The sequence below is a fragment of the Varanus komodoensis genome, unplaced genomic scaffold, assembly GCF_004798865.1.
Source record: "Varanus komodoensis strain SLA01 unplaced genomic scaffold, ASM479886v1 scaffold11, whole genome shotgun sequence".
In the NCBI taxonomy this organism is placed as follows: Eukaryota; Metazoa; Chordata; class Lepidosauria; order Squamata; family Varanidae; genus Varanus; species Varanus komodoensis.
Genome location: NW_025335317.1, coordinates 14,019,595 through 14,041,214, shown reverse-complemented (window position 1 = coordinate 14,041,214; position 21,620 = coordinate 14,019,595). Strand labels below are relative to the sequence as shown.

Below are 21,620 nucleotides of genomic sequence, written 5' to 3'. Positions count from 1 at the left end.
AGAAAAACTAACCTGAGGGAGGTGCGGCCCATGGCATGGATTGTTGGGATGGGGGGGGGGGGGAATGGTCCACAGCCTTCTTAAACCTGCTCACCTCTGCTTTGCAACCAGTTCTGCCAGCAGTGGTTGCTTTTATTGCCCATTCCCTCCCACCAACACTTTGTATCCCTCTTGTGAGATGTCCTCCTTAAGCTAATCTGCCTTACAAGTCTTTTGCTGCCAATTTACTGCATGGTATTACAGAAAGAAACATGATACTTTAGATAAAAGCTTGCCAGTGATTTAGTGCTATTGTTTTGTTTTTATTACTTTGTTTTGCCAAAAAAACCGAACAGTTTGCCTACTCCAGCTGTGGATAATAAACAATAAGAATGATCCTATGAAAGCTAAACAGTTCTTTATCCTAACTGAAATTAATGGGAATGTTGAACCCACACTTAACAGTTTGTCATTGAATGTGATTTATTTCTGATTGAGGTGATTTTTTGAAGTAACTTCCCATTCATTATAGCTTCAGCCTTTCCACTATGGGCAGATAGGGCATTATTATAACTTTCCAGGGCTCCTGTACTTTGAAATTAAATGTGTCTTCTGTGCAGGTTCAACCTATTTTGTTCTTTTGTACTGTTCCTGGGTACAGGATTTTTTTGAATAGCCTGTCTGTGAATTGCCCAGTGATGGTTTCTGCTCCCTGTAGGCCAAGGAATCCTTTATTGCTGGCTTCCTCCCAAGTCAGATGTTGTTGTCGTCATCTTAAAAAGCAAAATAGTTCTATTTTTCTGCTTTTAAGAAAAGAATGAAAAAATAGTAATTAAAGGGTAACTTCATTCAGGAGCAGAAGCTAGAGGGGCTGTGGAAGGAGAAATTGTTCACAAATAGAAGAGACTAAATCTGTAAGTAGTTAAACTTTGATTTAACGTTACCAGCCTTGCAAGGGTGTGAATAGACAAGAAGGATTTTAGTCATGAGGAAGGGCATTGCTAATTAAGGTGGCACTAAAATGGAATCTGTTTTAATTCCCTTCCCAGTCAATTGTGGGAAAGCAGTGAAATAACGTGGAAGCTTAGTTTTAACTGCATTGGGCCTATAGTTATTGTTTTCCATCTGTTGTTCTACAATCTGTTTTCCATTTTCATGTATTCCAAAGAATCTTCCAGATATGATGGTCCCTAGAAATGATGACTGGAAACAAAATACAGTACCTCAAGAAAAGACTCTTGACACAACAGGAATTTGGGCCACTGATGTTGTGCTTGCTCCATCTTCCGGAGCTCATCAGTTTTTCCAGTGTTGAAACTGCTAATATGTTTGCATTATCAAAGATCAGTTAAGATGTAGATACCTAGTATGTTGGCATTATGAGCACATCATCTGAATGGTGGCCTACAGAAACAAATAACTGGGAACATCCTGGAAGTAATCTCTGTAATAGTACTCATAACTGTGTAAGACCAATTCTAACACTTTTCCATTATATATAGTACAGTACAATTCAATATATTTAGTAAATGTTCCCAATGCAATTTGGAATGCATATACATAAAACGTGTGTCACTTAAGTCATATTTGATTGTAACTGCGCCTAGGTTGGGAGACATTAATGCAAGCTGGAATTGAGGCAAACTACAACCAAAGAAGGTCAGGGGAGTGAATTAAGCTGCAAACAGAGGAACAGACTGAAATTAAAAAACAAAACATGTTACCATGCTGTATTGCAATGATTGCAAGTTCCCAAACTCAAGGAAATACACTCCTCCTTTGCAGGGTTCAACTCAACTGTGTTACTACAGTAGACAAATAATTGAGGATAGTTGAACTTGACCAAAACTTAAATTGCGATTCAGTGTATTGCATGCATTGTAAATCAGCTTTCAAATGAACTGTTCTTAATACTTCAGAAGTGACCCCTGTTTTCTACAAAGATTTTTAATATAGTTGTTTGTTAGTTGTTAATATGTGATTTATGTGAAAAATCATCTGCTTGGTTTATGAAGGCATTCTTGTAAATTACACAGTAACAGTGGAAAAGTGAAAATGTTGCTGACTTTTGATTTTCTTGAAGTACTGCAAAGCATGCAAGCTCTGTGGTCACTTCTGGGAAATACTTGGCAGTTGTGAAACCCAAAACCTGAAGAACCAAATTGTTTCTACATCAGAATCATCTGGTCATGCGAACAGCTGCTTTATAACTTCTGCTGAAGGATTTAGGCTTGCTTTCTTGTTTAGCATTTTGTAGTTAGCATTTGGACTTCTTTCCCTTACCCTTTGTCAGTTTAGGTTGCAAAGGTTCAAAAATTGAAAATATAAGCTGCTAAATCTGTCAGATAATATCAATTATTACACTTTCATTTGTAAATAATGCCTTTGTGAACCCAAACAAAAATGAGTAGCTGCATTAAAGCCGAGATAAATGTTCGACCTTTCCTTTTAATTGGTTTACAGTGTAAGATAGCACTTGTGCTGCATGCACTTCAAAAACCAAAGCATGGCTGGGAATTGTCTTCCAGTAAACCTCAAAAGTATATTTTGTTTTATTTTAAGGTCCGTACTCCTTAAATGGCTATAGGGTGAGAGTATACAGACAGGACTCTGCCACCCAGTGGTTCACTGGTATAATTACTCATCATGATTTATTCACTCGCACTATGATTGTTATGAATGATCAGGTAAGTGTCTGTTTCAGATACTAAAAATATCCAACTTGTAGCTTTTTGTCATAACTTTTGATATTATTGACCTGAAGTGAATCCACATCTATATCCTACTGCCCTTGAAATAGTGCTTATTCCAGTGATGTAAGAGTTCAGAGTTTTTGAGGCAAAACAACTGGAGAAAGCACTAGAGCACTTGCTTGGAATTTTAAAACCTTAAATTTTCTGTTGTGGTTATTACCTGCCCAGTAAAATGAGTGAAATATAAAGAGAAGTTTCTCTGTATGGATTCATTTTTGTCTGTGTGTGCTTTTTAGTAGACTGTGATACTAAACTAGTAAATGCCCAGTTTGAACAAAGGAAACTTGGATGCCTTTTAGAGTGGTCCTTTGTATTCTCATGGCATAAGTGAAGAAATGGCATCCAAGAAAAAGTTTGGACTGCTTGCTCAGTGTTAGGAAGTTCCATTTTTTCCTTAATTAAGCTCCAGTATTCTCCATAATCAAATGTCAGGATGGAAGTAAAGACCAATATAACCTTTCATCTTATTTCCATTTAGCTCTGGTTTACAACCGTCATTAATCGCTCATTCTCCTTTTCAGAACAAACATCCATCTCCCTCTTTTAGCTTTATACTTTTTCTTTGCTTGACCGTGTGTGTTTTTTAACTTTAAAAACAGACTTTCAATTTGGAAGATTGAAATAAGAAGATAGAATTCTGTGGTGCTCTGACAAACATTTTAAATGCTAGTTTAAAAATGAAAACCGCCTCTTCTGCATTCTTTTGTTAAGTTTCTTGTCAAGCTGTCCTTTCAAGTTCCAACATAAATGTTGTTTCGAAATTGGCATTGACATAAAAATATAACTGGGAATTGATTACATATTTTCCCCTAATTAACCAGGTTTTAGAACCACAAAATGTTGATCCGTCTATGGTTCAGATGACCTTTCTAGATGATGTTGTTCACTCTTTGTTGAAAGGCGAAAATATTGGCATTACATCACGGCGCAGGTCTCGTTCAAGCCAGAACAGCAACACACCCCACGTAGATATATTTTGATTTTAAATTATATTGCAGTTTTCTGTCTTTAACTTCATTTAACTGAAAGATGCTTGAATGATTATATATGTGTTTACATTTTTATTTAGGGCCACTATACTCGAGCTCAAGCAAATAGTCCCAGACCAGCAATGAATTCCCAGAGTGCAGCGCCAAAACAGAATTCACACCAGCAGCAGCAGCAGCAACGGAATGCTCGTCCAAGTAAAAGAAAAGGCTCTGATAGCAGCATGCCTGATGAAGAGAAGACTAAAGAGGAAAAATACGACTATGCAGGCCAAGGAGGTAAAGCATTTTTTAAAGGTCAGAGGAATTTTTCTCCAAAATTGCACTGAAGTAAAAGTATTTTTCTTTTCATTACAGAAAATTCCAAAAATAAAAATAAACTTTTTATTTCTAAAAGAAGAAAACCTGAAGATGATGAAAAGAAATTGTGTATGAAAAGGCAGCGGATAGAGAACACTTCAGACTATTCCGAGAGTAGTGATTCAGAAAATTCAAACAAAAGATTGACAGATTCCTCATCAGAACAAAATTCAGAGAATGAACTGAAAAGCAAAAACACTTCAAAAATAAATGGGAAAGAAGTAAAATCCCAGAACAGTGGTGGAGTAGATGAAGAAACACTAATAGATAGCCAGTCTCCTTGGCATGAAATACAGGAAGATAAAAAACATCAAGAAACAGAAAGACCAGAATCAGCTGACTTGGAACTGCAAGACATTTCACTCCATCAAGCCAAACAGCAAACAATTTATGACCAGAGTGCCAATGATATATGCATTCGGGAGTGCACTACAGAAAAGCAGCACTCCAGAGAACTTTTACCAAATGAACAGTTCACGCCCAACTGTCCTACATCAAAAAGTGGCATTGATATAAATATGGAAAGCAGTTCAGCTAATGAGACCCAGGAAAACATATCAAATGCTTTGGGTTTACCAGTCTGTCAGAAAATGGAGCCTCTTGGCAGTGATCCAAAACATATCTTTACAAATGCAAACTTTCTGGAAGTAAGAAAATTGGAAACAGATGAAAACTGGATTAATAATGTCAGTAAAATGGATGTGATTCAACCAAAAGTGGTAAAAAGTACATCAGCGAATGAACATCTTAATTCTGAAAAAGTTCAGTATGGCTCTGTATCATCTTTAACTGTCATTTCCATAGCTGAGGAGGGCAGAGTACGTAAACAAAGTCCAGTCTCTGATGCAATGAAGTCAAAACCTTGTGCACTGATTGAAAACACTAAAATCAAATCAAATTCCTCACCTGAAGTTAAATACAAAGATTCCCAGTCTCCTGATACTGTGAAGTCTAAGGTTAATTACCTGAACAGCCATGTTACTGGAGTAACAAGGTCAGCAATTAAAACTGAGCATGATTTGCCTAGGTCTAGCTTCCATCCGGTTCCAGCTAGAGTTAGTTCATTAGAAGCTACTAAAAGTCCTCTTATCATTGACAAGAATGAACAGTTCACAGTTTACAGAGATCCCGCTCTTATTGGACAAGAAACGGGAACTAACCATATATCACCATATTTACATCAGCACACCTATCCTCCTCATTCCACTTCCCATAGAACTTGTTTAAACCCGAACACTCATCATTCTGCATTAACTGGTGGATCCCATCTCTTAGCTGGCTCTTCAAACCAAACTCCTTTGTCTTCTATTAATAGTCATCCGCTTAGTGCATCTCACCATTCTGTTCATCACCCACATCTGCTTCCTGCAGTGTTACCTGGAGTGCCTACCGCCTCTTTGTTGGGAGGCCACCCACGACTAGAGACTGCTCATGCCAGCAGCTTAAGCCATTTGGCATTAGCACACCAGCAGCAACAGCAGATGCTACAGCACCAGTCGCCTCATCTACTTGGGCAAACTCACCATTCTGCTTCGTATAATCACCTAGGACTTTATCCAATTATTTGGCAGTATCCAAATGGAACACATGCTTACTCAGGACTTGGAATACCTTCATCTAAATGGGTCCATTCTGAAGCATCTGTTAATACTGAGACGCCTCTGAGAAGAGTAAGTGATGTTGAATCCCCAAATTATTATACATTTGGGTAACATATGATTAGCTGGAGTGGGGATGGTAAAAGGTTTATAGTGCTTTTAGAAACAACTTGCATTAATACATTTGCATGAGAATAACTTAGCAAACTTCAATAATTGTGGTTGTGTAATCAGGTGGTACTTCTAGGGATACTGTGGTAATATGTAACAGCAATGTATTGTTACTTATGCATGTTAATAGAATGGTGTGGCAGTTGATGTAAACAGTGCAATATTTTTGCATTCTGCGATATATTCCTTTCAAAGATGGAAAGCTGGGAAGAACTTGACAGATTTGCATTTTTAAAGCTGTGGGCTATATGGTTCCTGTGTTTAAAAAAGCATATAAAAACACTGTTATTGCAGAAGTTTAGAGAATGCTAAAATATGTTTTTAAAACTTTGAATTTAACAATTCATTGCCATTAACCTTATAAAAAGGTATTTTCCTGCATGTACTGAAATATGGTAGCAGTGGATTACAGAATTAGATAACATGACGGAAGATGAACACAAATGCAAATTAGCAGTCTCCTGAACTAAGATACTGGGAGCATACGCATTCTTTTTCTGCTTTTCTTACTTAGTGTTAACTAAATCACGGTATTAAATCTGCACCAGCACCAATTATTGTTAGCGTTAAATGAGGGCTGAACAATTTTTTCATATCCAGCTTAGCACCAGTGCAATCATAATGCTGCTGCACCAAATTTTATTTATTTACTTATTTCTATACTGCCCGACAGCTTACAACAGTTGCTGGAACAGGTATAATAAAACAGTAATAGTAACCAACAAATGGAGGGTAGATGAAACCCCAGCAGGCTTCAAGTCTCCTAACCATGGTCATTAGATTACTAGCATTATATTTGAACTGTCCCTGCCTAACCACTTCACACCAGCCTATATTAAAATCAGATACAACCAAAGCTGCTTTTCTGTGCATTTTATATTGGGCGCATATACTTGTCACATCAAACCACCCTATGAATAAACTGCATGGCATGAACATAGTGCACAACCCATGTGCACCTGACAGATTGGGCTCACTGTGGGACTCCGGAAGGTCCCTTTTATATCCGAATATGTCCTTGCAGGAAAAAAATGCGGAGCCCTTTCAGAAAAGCCTTTTTCAGCAGAACTGGAGTCCTGTCAGCTGTCAGTCACCTGGAATCTATCTTGAGAAAGCATAAAAAAGAGAGGATCCTGAGAAGAGTCCAGTTCAAAAAACTTTGAGTTTCTCACCCAGAAGGGAGTGATTTTTTTGGTTACTCCCTTTCCATGAGAAACAACCCCTCATTGTGTTGGTTTCTCTAGTCTGTTTACCTTTTGATAACTCTCAAGAGGATCCAGAATAAAAAAAAAAATACAATTTTTGGTAATCTCTCCGGGTCAGTGCCTATGACACTCCTGGGACATTACAAGGTGAAGCATTTCATTTCTATTCACTAAGTGTGCACTTGCACAAGTCTAAGTTGAAAAGAATAAAAAATTGTACCCATTTGGGGCTTTTTTAAAAGTAGGGGTGAGAGGCCCTCCAAAGTATCACTCAAGCACTTTGAAGTAGCTGTCATTAGCTGACAAGGTCCCTTTTGGAAAATGGCAGAGGGTCTCCAAATTGCAGCAGGGGGCACCCAGCCAGTTCCAGTCTCTCCAGAGTGCTGCTTTAGATACTAACGGTCGCCTTGGCAAACTCAGCAGGAGTGGCAAGGTTGCTCGGCCACTCTTGCCAAGTGGCTTACTTGCAGCTTCCCAGTATCTACAGTGTGGCTGATATCCCAGGTTTGGACAAATTACAATCCATCATGGATACAACAAACTATGAGATGTCACAGTGACTTGTTGCCCACAAACAAGCTACCCTGTTGGAAACAGTCAGGTTGTCATGATCCAACAACTTTTTGTGGGTTGTCACCCACAACGAGTTGTCATGTCATGCATACCATACACATATCCATGTGCCTTGCATGTATTGTGTAAGATTTAATTTTGGTTGACAATTGTGTTCCAGAAATGGATGCTGTTAACAAAGGGTGAAATATCATTTGGCTTTTAAAAAGTTACACATTTTTCCACACCCAGTCATTAGTTTCTGTCTATTTAAAATCTTACTTTGCCTCTGAATTTATGTATGTATGTATTTATTTATTGCAAGCTTTTCTACCCTGTCCTTCACTAGCATGAATAATCTGCATGTTGTAGCTTTTCAAAAATCTTGAATATGAAGACCAGAATGTAATAGTGTCATATACACACAATTTTCACAGTAGTTTTAAAACTATTGTAAAATCAGAAAAGCACTTTGCTACCTGGGGGATTTGTTGAGAGAGATTGATAACTATACTTTTCCAGTGGTAACTAATGGAGTCTTTTCTTGGAATGCTTTTCTTGCCATTAACAGAATACTCCTAGTCCTTGGTTACACCAACCCACCCCTGTGAGCTCAGCTGATAGTCTTGGCTTACTGAGTCACATACCTGTAAGACCATCCAGTGCAGAGCCACATCGGCCGCTCAAACTGACGACACATTCTAGTCCTCCATTGTCAAAAAATATAGTGGATCATCATAAAGAGTAAGTTGGCCTAGTTTAACTCTAGAATACAAAGATAAGGTAATGTGTCGTGTGAAGCTGACTTCCTCATGTTTTGTTTCAAGACTGTTTAATGGGGGTATGAAAGTATACTGTGAGACAGCCATTACTATTATACATTTTTATTAATGCTTAAGGGAAAAATTATTTAACAGTTGTTTAGTATGTAATTCATTTATTTGAAACAATATTAATTCAGTTCTCCTTTCTATACTTTTGAGCAGAGAGTTGGAAAGAAAAGGGATTTTTGAACCTCTGCGTTCAGTTGCAACTACTCCAGCAAAGTCTGATCTAGAACATAACAGATCACAAACCACAAAAGAGGGCCATTTGCAAAGACATTTTGTAGATCCACTGCAAAGGTCTCTTCAAGAGACAGGAGAAAGGTTAAGCAAGTACAAAGAAGAGCACAGGCGAATACTTCAAGAGAGTATTGAGGTTGCTCCTTTTACAGCTAAGATCAAGGCACTTGAGGGTGAAAGAGAGACTTATTCCAGAATGCCATTATTATCCTCTAGTCCCAAAAGCCATGGATTAAAACATGACAAGGAGTCAGAACTCTATAAAATGAAGCATGCAGTACCACAGACCTTGCCACAAAGCAACTACTTTACCACCTTGTCTAACAGTGTAGTGAATGAACCGCCACGAACATACTCATCCAAAGAAGTTTCAGGTATGTGCACTGATAAACAAAGTAGTTGTCCTTCAACAGCTGCTGCTCAGTCACTCACTTCTTTCACTTCATCTCTTTCAAAACCACCGCCTTTGATTAAGCACCTGCCAGAAACTGAAAGCTCCATAGGAAAGATAACAACAGATCAGCTTTCACAGCAAGTGACTTCACATTCATTAAATTCTTTTAGAAATGACTCCAGAAGTCCTACTCAGTTGTCAGTTTCATCTTCGAGTGCACTCCGAACGATGCCTGCTTTACACAGAGCACCAGTGTTTCACCCTCCAGTCCATCACAGCTTAGAGAGGAAGGAAGGAAGTTACAGTAGTCTTTCTCCTCCAACCCTAACTCCAGTACAACCAGTTAATGCAGGTAGCAAGATCCATGAATTACAAAAGCCACCAACCTTAGTACCTGAACTGAAGGAAGCACAACACAGTTACAAGAGTGCTTTGGAGCAAAAGTTCTCAGATATGTGGAAAAGTAATAATCTTCCAAATAATGATAAGATGGAATGGCATGCTGAGAGAACCAGCGGGAAATCGCCTTCTGCCACAGCTTCTGTTATTGTACGTCCGCCTTCCAGTACAAAGTATGATACTGTGTCTGTGGGGCAGTCAGCTCCCAAAGAACGTGTTAATGAAAGATCATTGACGGGCACAAACCAAGCCGATGGCCTAAAACCAGTGGAAGCCAGAGAGACTGGTAAAATAGTTCTGTCAAATGTGAATCCAGACACAATTCATACTCCATATGAGAAGAACTTTCCAGGTGCTTCCCAGGGCGGTGTTTCCAGTTCTGTCACACCTACCATAAGTATGTTGCGCAGCATCAAAACGGATGTGACTACATCTGTGGCTACCAGTGGAGTTCCAAGCTTGGGCAGTTCAGAGGTGACTTACTGTTTGTCAAATGCAGCATTAGCCTGCACATCAGTAAAGAGCACTGCCTCCAGAGCCATAAACCAGGAAGTGGCACACACACAGGAATGTGCTGTCGGCACCACAGCTTCAGTTATACTAGCCTGCAGCAAAGCGGAAAGTATTCTTCAGGCCAGCTCTGGATTCTCTGGACCATCTGATTTTGTTCACTTGAAAAAGCATAAGGCAGCATTGGCTGCGGCTCAGTTTAAAAGTAGCAGTGCCAGTGATACAGAGTCGAATGCTGTGAAAAATCCAACATATCCGGTCTCTGTTTCCCTAGACAGTACTGTCATCTCTAGTACAATAAACAAAGCAAATACTGTAGGCAATGGGCAAGTTTCCCAGACAAGTCAAGCAAACTACCACACAAAACTGAAAAAGGCTTGGCTCACACGGCATTCGGAAGAAGATAAAAACACTAATAAAAAAGAGAATTCAGGAAACAATGTATCAGAAATTATTAAGCCATGTACTGTTAACTTAATAGCTTCTACATCAAATGATTTGCAAAATAATGTAGATAGTAAAATGCTAGGAGAAAAGCTTGTGAAAGATGAGAAACACGCAAGAAGAAAAACCAAAAGGACTTATGAATCTGGCTCTGAAACTGGAGATTCTGATGAAAGTGAGAGCAAGTCAGAGCAAAGGACAAAGCGGCAACCTAAGCCAACTTACAAAAAGAAACAGAATGATTTGCAAAAGAAGAAAGGAGACACAGAAGAGGAAATAAAACCAAATGGTGTTCTCAGCAGGAGTGCCAAAGAAAAAAGCAAACTGAAGTTACAGAGCAGCAGCAGCAGCAGTGGTAAGTATGCAGTTACATACAAGTTGGAAAAGATATAAAAATTAGTGCTTTATCATGCATGGGGCTATGTATCTTCTCTGGTTATAAAAATGCCCAAAATTATGCTTAAAAAAGATGGATTCTGAGTGCTGTATAAATGAAAGCATTGTGTACAGATATTAAACTGTTTCTTCTAATCAGGGATAAATAAGGAATTGGGCACAGCACTGCCCTTAGGTTTTTGAAATTTCACCATCCCGCCCCTACACTCCTTCAAGCTAGAATTCTCAATTGTAAGAGCTAGAAACTTGTTTTTCCCTTAATGAAAGATATTTCCAGAATGCTAAATTCTGTGCCTAAATTCCACAGCTTCATAAATTTAGAACTGGGGAATGTGCTATGCTGATTAAAGGTTTATTTTTTGTATGAAAACACACCAACTTAAAAAGGATAGATATAAAGGGTGGCCTGATGCCAGCAGCCTTGACACTGTTGAAAACCTCAGAGTTCAAATAATGGATTGGAAACTTCTGTTTTTATACTGGTGTAGCTGAACTGGACAAATCATGGTTTGCCATTTCTATCAGTGTACTTTACTGGCAATTCAAAAGTGAAGGATTTGGAACACAGAAGAATCAAGAGGATCACACAAGTACAATGCTCATACATGTAGAGTTGAATCATAGTTTGTCATTATGTCTGATTTGATCAGTTTTAATTGTATCTTATTTTGAAATGATACATTCCTGAAGTTAATTCATAAGGTTGAGGTCAGTGGTACTAGTATAGTATCAAAATAGCTTAAAACTGTACAACTGTTAAAAACACATTCTATATTCTTTGTTTACTGAAAGTCACTGAACTGGATTTTTAAAAAAATATATATGTAAAAGTTTGTAAGTTTCCCCTGTATACTGTCATGTTACGTCATGCCCTGAATTATTCGAACTTGGGAACTGCTATATCATTTCAACCTTAGAATCTACTTTGTGATCATTTAGTTCTCCTAGAAGTTCAAATCTCTCTGTATCCTTCCTTTTCCTTGTTGATGTTTTTCCATCTAAAGCCTTCCACCTTTGTGCTGGTCTTATAGCTATTCCTTTGTTTCCCTTCCAGTAGCATTAGTGTGGACAGATCAGAAGATTACACAACTGTATTTCAGTTGAATTGAATGTTACAGTTTCAGAATCAATTAGAATTTAGGATTCAGTATGTAATATGGTGCATTTTGTTTCTCTCTAGATTACAGATAATTCTTTTGTTTTTTTAAAGTGCATGTTTGTTTTAAGCATCAGGAGATAAAGCGGGGGGGTGTTTCCCGTTATGTCTGTGATTTGGTTCACAAGGTAAAAGCTGTATTTGCTCCATGTAAACTTTTCTTAGGTACATAATTTTATTATTATTTTTTATTAAAACATTTCTATGCCTCGGGGCGGCTCACATCATTAAGTTAAAATAATTATAATATAAATTAAAAATATAAATATTAAATTAAAATACAACAATACAGTATAAAATAAGCCGCCCTGGCCAGATAAAACCAATAATGTGAACAGTTAACAATTGCATGGTTTAGGTTATCCTTTCTGCAAAGATGATGTGGCAAATTAATAACTAAACAAAAATAACTAGAAAATTAACAAGGGAATCTCCCTACCAAGTTTTCAAACATAGTTTTGTTCAAATATATACATAAGTTTACTTTTTAAAAAAATAGTTGAGTCTTACTTAAGTTTCTCCTGTGGACTGAATATTATATTTATTACATTTCTCTGCTCTTGCTAAAACATTGCTCTTTTTGCAGCTGGCATTCCTCGTTCAGTATTAAAGGACTGGCGTAAAGTAAAGAAGCTGAAGCAAACTGGAGAATCCTTTTTGCAGGATGACTCTTGTTATGAAATAGGTCCGAATTTGCAAAAATGCAGAGAATGTAGGCTAGTTAGAAGTAAGAAAGGTGAAGAATCAGCTCACTCGCCAGTGTTCTGTCGATTTTACTACTTCCGCAGGTAAGTGAAAAAGATTGAACACTCACTGTATTTCTAAATGATGTAGCTTGAAAAACACTTTTATCGTGATGTGTATGACCTTATAAACTTTTTGAAATCAAGGATAGTCCTCTTTATGGACTTTCATTGGCTTAAGTATTTTTACTCTGCTGTTCAGCTCTTAAACCTCCAAGAGTTCTTTACAAGACAGTCCCTGTCTACAGAATTGCATAAAAGACATGGCACAGAAGGAAAGGGGAATGGTGAAAGGAGGGGAGGAAACAAGTTTTGACACGAATGTTTAAAGTTCCAAGTTGCTTAGGAAGACAAGTCTGAATGGAAGTACTTCAGGGACAGGAGGGACGATCTCTCTGCCAAACTGATGAAGTCAGCCCTGATTCTCACCTGTCCTACTGCAACCAGTGACACATTTATATAAGGATTTCTTAGGTGGGAACACTGCCTCCTGTCTGCTGTAGGTAGTGCTTGTGAGTCTGGTAGTGGATTTTCTGTTGCTGGCAAGGTCAAAGCAGACTAGATAACACTGGAGGTCCCTTATTCTATTCTCTCTCAGGTAGAAAGCAATTTATATGGACTTAGTTTGGAGGTCCATCTCCCACAAACAGCTTGTCCAAGTGTCTTTGACTCTGTGCAATTTCATTCATCAGACCTTATTTTAATAAGACTATCCGGACACCTATTGTCTCACATACTTGTAATAAGAACATAAGAAAAGCTCTACCCTACTGGTCATATTTGCCCTTCTCTGTATTGTTAAGTGGCCCGTGCCTCTTCAGACATACATCCCTGCTGAACAGTTTTGCCAGTCCAAGTAGCAGGGATACTTCCTATAAGGGGGGGAAAGTGAGAGAGTGCATTTGGACAATTTGTAACCTTTTATCGGAAGAGAGGGCCTTTAAAAAGGCTTTTCTCCTATTCTCCTGCAGAGGAGAATAAGGCAGATTTCCTCTGGGGGAAAAAGAAGGGAAAGAAAGCAGGGCGTTTGTGACCTTAAGCCAGTCCCCATAATGTATGCACCTGCCTAGTAACTATACCCAAGGAAAGAGGCAGAGAGTGGAGGAAAGGCTTCTGATGTCACAGTTGTGAGCTGCATCTGAAGGGGGGAGGGCAGGGCAGGGCAGGGCAGGAGTGGCCTGAAATGACAGTGAAGCCAGCATGATGGATTGAGGTCCCAAGGGAACAGAGAAAAAGAGAAACCAAGTGGGAGATGGCCAGCGAGCTGATGCGTATTAGTGTGTCTGTTGTTGTATCTGCGTCGCATTTTTCTATGCAAAAGTAATACTCGTACTAGAAATGTTGAAGAACCTTTCTTTGTGCGCTCTTTAGCAGTTATACCACATTTACTTTGAGTGTGTGTATCAGTCCATTAGATTACATAATGAAAGCGTAATCTGAAATAGGGAGGAGAAAGCCACTGTTACTATTCTTATGCTGCTTAATTTGTGTAATTGTCATTGTTATGAGCTTATGTGCAGTGGTTATTCCTGCATAAACCTATGATCTGTATGTTTTAGAGCTAATAACATTTAATTAATTAACCAGCTAGATTAGTTTTTGTAGCTATAACTAGCTTTAAAAGGTGCCCCTAATTGAATTTCAAAGCTTTTTAAAAATGTATTTAATGCAAGCCTGTAAGGGCTGCAGCTTAGTTCCAGCCAGATTGCCCTGGAACAATGTTACATCCAGGCATTCTGAAGAGAAGAGGAAATATAATCACTAGTGTAGGAGGCAGCTGGTGAGAATAATTCCACTGTTACAATTTATAAAGTTTGAAATAAACCTCGAGAGACTTTTGCTGTCACAAAAGCTAGCCATCAAAATCTGCCATCTGAGAATGACATGGTTAATTCAGCCCTAATTATAAACAATTTAAACAAAGTATTCTAGGAATGTGTTTTGTTTATATATTTATTAATTATTTTTTATTCTTTGTATCCATGTTACTGTCACTCTTGGTCTTGGATCAAGTGCCAGTTCCTTGTATGTGTCTCAACACAGAGGATGTTGCTTGAACTTTGCTGCATAGACAGCAGAGGAGATAGTTCTGTGTTGATACAAGGAAGTAACAGCACTTAGAAAACTTGTAGATTTGTATGAATGCCTTTAGCCTGCAGAAAGTACTTGACTGTTGCTCAGGTTCCTCACCTCAAACTTCCAGGAAAGTCTGCATTATGACTGAATACAGATGTATTCACTGTTAAGTGTCATGTGGTGATAACCATACCATGTTTGCACCATACCTCCTGGCTTGTTATGGAAGTGGTACAATGTGGGGTTGACTTGCCCGTTTCCCTATGCTATTATACAGCGCAAGATGTTTTAGAAATGAAGTACAAGTTAATAAAATACAATTGTGAAAGTGTTTTATGTAGTGAGTGCATATATCATCATGCATAATGCTTTACATGGTAGCATAAACAACAATGACAACGGAAAGTTCCCTCTCTCAGGGAATTAGTAATTGAAATTTCAATTGGCCAAAGGTTGCAGATCATAGCCTAATCAACTTCTTCCTCTTAGCTTTATAACAGTACCAAAAAGTGGCTCAGGTGGAAGAGGTATACAGACACATACGTTCCCATGCTGCTTTTCAGAAATATGGAGCAATAAAATTTCATAACAACGAGCACATTTGGAACATAGTAATATTCAAATACAATTGACCTGCTCTAATTTTAATGCTTAACTTGTCTATTTTGTTTTGTAGGCTTTCTTTTAGTAAGAATGGAGTGGTTAGGATTGATGGCTTTTCGTCTCCTGATCAGTATGACGACGAAGCAATGAGTTTATGGACGCATGAAAATGATGATGATGATGAAATGGACTTAGAAACTTGTAAATACATCTTAGACCACATAGGTGACAAATTTTGTCAGTTAGTGACATCTGAGAAAACAGCCATGTCCTGGGTCAAAAAGGATGGTAAGGCTATTCAAATTTCATGTGAACCTCCATATTGCATTGAAATGTTCTTTGACTATCCTCTTGAGTGTCATGTTGTTTTAACAAATAATATAGAAGTCTTTGCTTTAATAAGTCCAAAAGATCCGCAAGATATAAAGTGGACAGGAAACTCTCCTGAAAAAAAAAAAAAAAAACTGAACCAACTTAGTCCTTAAATAACATGTCATTCCTTTGAGGCCTATGAGATCAAAGTCTGTTCAGTCTAGTTAAAAAGCACAACCATGAAAGATGTCATCCTTTATTTTTGAATATCATTGTGCAAGAGAAGGAAGCGTAGACTGGTTCCATTTTCTTTGGGTAGCAGTTATTATAGCAGTTGCCAAACAGTATGAGAAAAGTATCTTACAGGAACCAGAGTTTTCTGCCTTATCTATTAAACAGTCGGTTGGTTGGTTGGTTGGTTGGTTTCTATGTCACCCAATAGCCAAAGCTTTCTCAGCGGTTCATAATCATTCATAAAAGATGTGAAACACCCATTTAATAAAAGCATCATAAAATTCCAATATACAAAACATAAAAAGAATTTTAAACATTTGGAACAGCAAAAACAACTTGATTAATACAACTAGACCAAAATAAATGCCCCTTGTATTCCATAGCTGGGTCACCAGGTAAAGTAGGTTGAAGTCCTCCTTGCCACTGAGCCTCAGGTAACAAATATGACTCCAGGAGTATCCCTAAATGACAAATCTACTGCTTCAAAGGGAGCGCATCCTCATCCAGAACCAGTTGAACATCCTCCATTGGAAGAACCATCCACTGATGGCATCTCTGTCTTGTCTGGATTGAGCTTCAGTGTGTTAGCCCTCATCAAATCCCTAGCTGAAGTCAGGCACTGATTGAGCACATCTCTACTGACAGCAGCCCACTCCAAAACTCCAGGTGACCCTGCCCCGCACAGTGATTCCATGTAGCTATTGAATCCAAAGGGCTGCCCCTTTCTGCAGCTGACCTTTCAAGTAGGAGCAGTACCACTGCAATGGGGTATTCCCCACCCCCAGCTCAGACAGCCCCCCAGAAAGATAGCTTGGTTGATGGTAGTTGATCAGAGATCCAGGAATATTTTCCTACTGCTTTTTTGATAAACTAAATGGAATGAGGATCCAGTGCAGAACTGTTTGCATGAAATTGTCCAAGCACCAAGCCTACAACTGGTTGGGGTGAGGAGAATCCTACTAAGGTAATAGTTGTATCTGGGTAGGTTTAAGGCCTCTACTCAGACATCTGGAACCAAGGGTTAATCTTGTTGAATGCTAGGTACTGCAAAGTCCACCATCTCCCCAACTTAAATCCTTCCCATTTTAATAGATATCTTCCCCTTTCAAGGGCTTTTAAGAAGTTTACTTTGGGAAGGGCATAATGATTTTTTTAGAAGTAATGACCCATACTTTTACGTATTTCTTTCCCTATCAAATCAGAAGCAAGAGTAGTTTCCCATGTAAGTGCAAAACTCATTATTTGCTCTGTGGCATGTTAAGACTAAACACTGTCTTAGAAATAAGTTCCTTTTTTTTTAACATAACCACCCATTGGTTAAAGAGATTTAATGCAGAGAATTATCTAGATGTTTAACAATTATAAATTGTGACAATAAAATACTTATTCTTGCCAGGTTTTTCTTAATTACTTAAAAGGAAATAATGACTGGGCTGTTTGGCAGGGTTTTCATTTCTGCAGTATAGTTTTACAGATGTTTGTCTTTAAATTTTAGTACTTCGTCTCTTGTTTACTCTGTATTTCAGCCAAAATTGCTTGGAAGAGAGCAGTCAGAGGAGTCCGTGAAATGTGTGATGCATGTGAAGCCACCCTGTTTAACATTCACTGGGTCTGCCAAAAATGTGGATTTGTGGTCTGCTTAGATTGCTACAAGGCTAAGGAAAGGAAGAGTTCTAGAGGTCAGTGAATTCTTGTAAAAACTAAGATATGCTTAGAGCACAGTCCTGTGCATGTTTAGATTGCAAAAAGTTCTACAACTCCCAGTATCTCCCAGTCGGCTATACTAGCTTGGGCCTGTTGGAAGTTTGACGATTTTTTTCTGTCCAAACGCATAGGATTGCGTCTGAAGCATTTTATAATTGCCTATTTCAAGAGATGCTTGCCTATTTATATCTTTGTTTCTGTTCAGCTTACCAATTCTGTATGCCAGTCATGTGTGACCTTATCAGCAGACTTAATTGCCTCATGCTTATTGAGTAATGTGTAGCGGTTCTCTTTGATATGAAAATTATGTGTAATGTCTTTCAACTAAATAGCAGAAACTCTGAAGTATTCCTGTAGACCATACTCTATTCTAAAATGAGCATACAAAATTGAAGTTTATAAAACCACAAGTGATCTGAACTCTTAATACCTTCACAGATAAAGAACTATATGCTTGGATGAAATGTGTGAAAGGACAGCCTCATGATCACAAACATTTAATGCCGACTCAAATTATTCCTGGATCTGGTAAGGCTGTGATAACAGTAAAAGGAATTACTTGCTTAGCTTTTTCTTCTGTTTGCAAAATGTCCCATAAAGGTGCTGTAGGATATCTTTTTTAGTTTTTGCATTCATGAATACTGCTATTATAAAATGGAAATAACATTTGAGGAGCCCTGGCCAGGGCTTATAGACTCGGGTATTTGTTGCCCTCCTCCTTGCAGTGCTCAAGCGGAGGAATGCCACAGCCTCCTGCAGAGCCCCGTTGATTGTGTCAGTGTAAATCAGGCCCTAATTGAGATCATGACTGTAAGAATGAAATGATAGCCTGTTTAGTGCGTCTCTATATTTCATAAGTTTGTAGCTACGAGTGAAGTTTCAGATGTGAGTGGAATTAACTCTTATTATTAGATAACTGCAAATGCAGTATAAAATAAATCTTATACAGTACACACTGTAAAGCAGCAACAACCACAAAAAGGGTTTGGTTGCTATTCTAATGGTAATAACTCGAATTACAGAATAGAAGCTAATCAGAATTTCTCCAGTGTTCAGTCTAGTTTGATTATGTGTATATGTTTGGGTAATGTAATAGGAATTGATTTGGCTATTTTTATTTCATATGTTTTAATAAGTCCATTGTTACATGTTTGGGTCAATTCAATACATTATCATCATATGTTCTGTGTGTGAGAAAGTGAAATGGCTGATTAGACTACTAGTTAGATAACAGGACTGGGCAACTCCACATTGTACACAGCAAGTGGTTGATGTGATTGCAATTGCATTTCCCAAAGCAAATATGTTAGGTGTGGGTGACATACCTAGAATTTTTTTACAGGCTTTTAGGAAGGGAATAGACCTTTCTCTTCATTGGATCATTTATAGTATATGGGATCAAGCACCTATGGTACTTCTCATTTTAATGAATTAAACTGCAAATATTTGGTTGCTTTGATGGTTGCTTTTAGTGCTGTTTTCTTGCGTTTTAGCTACATGTAATTCTGTCTTAATTGGGTTGTTTGCATAAGCTGCCAGTATACCTACACCAGCTGTCTCTGCTGTGTAACTGCCATGTCTTGACACCAATTTAGACATGGCAGAGCAGGAAAGAAGCACAGGCAAAACGAGGAGGAGGAGATCGCCATTGCTTTCAGAAGGATGGTGTGGGGGCAGTGCTCTCTCTACTGATGGGCATACTTCTGTCTGTTCAAGACCCCTGCCCATCATCTTCACCATTCCCCACATGCGGTAGGCTCTTTCTTGGGTTCCTCAGTGATGGCTGGCCATGTATCTAAAAGTGACATTTGACCATGTAATTGAAAACTCTGCAATCCAAACATCATTGAAGCTCTCTGACAAATTTATGCTGTACACAGATCCTTTCAGAGTTTTATTCTACATATTAGGGATGTACTGGCAAAGGTAAAACTAATACAAAGATTTTGAACTTCATTTTTCTTACTGTATGAATTTAGCTGTAATTTCAGGCAGCTTCAAAGTATGAGGTATTTACATTGTTTGTGGAAGAAAATTTGTTGTTTTCTTTCTTCATTTTATAGTTTTAATGGAACTTCTTGAAGCAATGCATACTGTTAGAGAGAAGCATGAAATTAAATCCCATTGCCAGTGTGCCAGCAAACAAAATCTCCAAGTTGGCAAGTTCCCTTCCATGAATGGGGTATCTCAGGTAAAGCCAAAGCTGGTGATCAAATATGTTATTGTTAATATTTTCATAATTTGATAGTTCATAAAAACTGATTAATTGAACTGGTGTGCCCTACAGATTTTACAGAATGTCCTTAATCACAGTAATAAAATTTCTCTCTGCATACCTGAGTCACAACAGCAGAAGACATCTCAAAAATCTGAGACAAACGGTAATGCAAGTCCAGGGAATGATGTAAGCCCAGACAACAAGTTAACTCCACCTGAATCCCAGTCACCACTACATTGGTTGGCAGATCTAGCAGAACAAAAATCTAGAGAAGAAAAAAAAGGTAAATAATCAGACATTTTGTGTAGCAAGCAAACGAATACAAGTGGGCAGGTTGTATGCATTTCTGTGTAATGGACACTCTTAAACTCCATTAATGTTGCTCTTTACTTGTAATTCCCCAAAAGTTTAGTGGGCCAGTGTGAAATGACAGAAAATTCCTCCTTTATTAGCTAATCTCAAAAATTGCAAGTGCAAAGTATAAATCATCGGCAACACAGAATAGGTTGTTACACAAATTTTCCTGCTTGCATATGTTGAATTGGGAGGAATGTCTTTCTGGAATGGGAGGCAGCACTCTTTTTTTCTGTTGAGGGCCACGTGTCGGCAGTAGCTAGTGCTGGAACCAAAAGTTGCACTCCAAAGCATGTGGAGGCACAAAGCCAGAAAAAGAGCTTTGGTCTTCTCCATGCAGAGGCCTGGGGAGAGGGAGCTGTTACAGAAGCAGACAATAGTAATGGAAGGAGAAGACAAAGCAGAAGCCGAAGTGTACTACTTCTGAGTCTCTTGTGCTGCTGACTGAAGAGAATTGGGTGCTGGATATGAATCCCTCTTCATTCCTTATGCCAGGGCATGGCAGAAAAGCATCTGAAGATCACACTGCATCACATGTCTCTTTTTCCCTCCACTTTTTCAGTGCTAGCTCCATGCCCTGGGTGTTCTGGTCTGTGAGCAGGAAATGCAGTCAGTAACCAGAAAACATTAAATACAGAAGGATGCCTGGGGCGTTGAGGGGACTTTGGTGGATAAGAGAAGAAATCAAAATTCATGGGATTCTGTTAGTAAATGTTTATTTGGGGCATAGTCCAGCACACACGTCTGCCCACAGAAATCAGTTATTCGAAAAGCTCCTATTTCTGTGTTAGATTATGGTCATAGCATTTCATATCTTTCAAGACAACTTGTTTTGTTTTGAGACTGAACCAACTGATTTGCAGAAAATTGGAGGAAAATCATTCATTTCTTTCTAGTTCTAGACTTTCAGTGGACTACCTTCATAATCTCCTGCTTGACCATGACAATTCAAGAAAAATTGGCCATTAGTTAAAAATCTTTAGTTGTTGTGATTTATTGGTAAATATCAAAAATATCTTACATTGCCAGCTTATTTGGGCTCATTTCCCAACTCACCGTGCACTAGTAAACCACAGAAATTAGGAAGACACTATCATTTCCAGAAGGGTTCTTGAATCATAATGATAAACCCCCACTTCTGTGTTCCTCACTGTTTTTCAGACCACTAAGGCCAGGTTCAGAAGTAACAGAAAGCTGGTCTCCAGCTATATGAATGGTTGACAATGAGCCTCACTCTCACAAGAATGGGGACCTTCATTCCCAGTAACAAGGTCATCATGCCTTGTTAATTTTGAAGAACAAATATGTTGTCACCACTACTTGCACGGCCTAGAGCTGAGTTGAGGAGAGCTTCAGAACTTCATGGGTGTTTACTTGGGAGCTGAGGACATGGGCAAACCCTCCTAGTC

At 38.5% G+C, this 21,620-nt stretch overlaps 1 protein-coding gene across 3 annotated transcripts in view; it reads left to right on the top strand.

Moving 5' to 3' along the window:
* Positions 1-21,620, top strand: part of JMJD1C (jumonji domain containing 1C) — a 69,297-nt gene that overhangs the window by 34,555 nt on the left and 13,122 nt on the right. For 2 of the 3 annotated variants that reach the window (XM_044420405.1, XM_044420406.1), the window contains exons 4-15: positions 2,542-2,666; positions 3,554-3,697; positions 3,802-3,997; positions 4,076-5,748; positions 8,176-8,348; positions 8,591-10,770; positions 12,554-12,755; positions 15,463-15,677; positions 17,462-17,614; positions 18,078-18,167; positions 19,703-19,830; positions 19,927-20,140. In XM_044420405.1, the coding sequence (XP_044276340.1) occupies positions 2,542-2,666; positions 3,554-3,697; positions 3,802-3,997; positions 4,076-5,748; positions 8,176-8,348; positions 8,591-10,770; positions 12,554-12,755; positions 15,463-15,677; positions 17,462-17,614; positions 18,078-18,167; positions 19,703-19,830; positions 19,927-20,140 (5,493 nt within the window). Of the gene's footprint in view, positions 1-2,541; positions 2,667-3,553; positions 3,698-3,801; positions 3,998-4,075; positions 5,749-8,175; positions 8,349-8,590; positions 10,771-12,553; positions 12,756-15,462; positions 15,678-17,461; positions 17,615-18,077; positions 18,168-19,702; positions 19,831-19,926; positions 20,141-21,620 lie in introns of those variants that run through there. The other variant, XM_044420407.1, reaches the window with a different exon arrangement.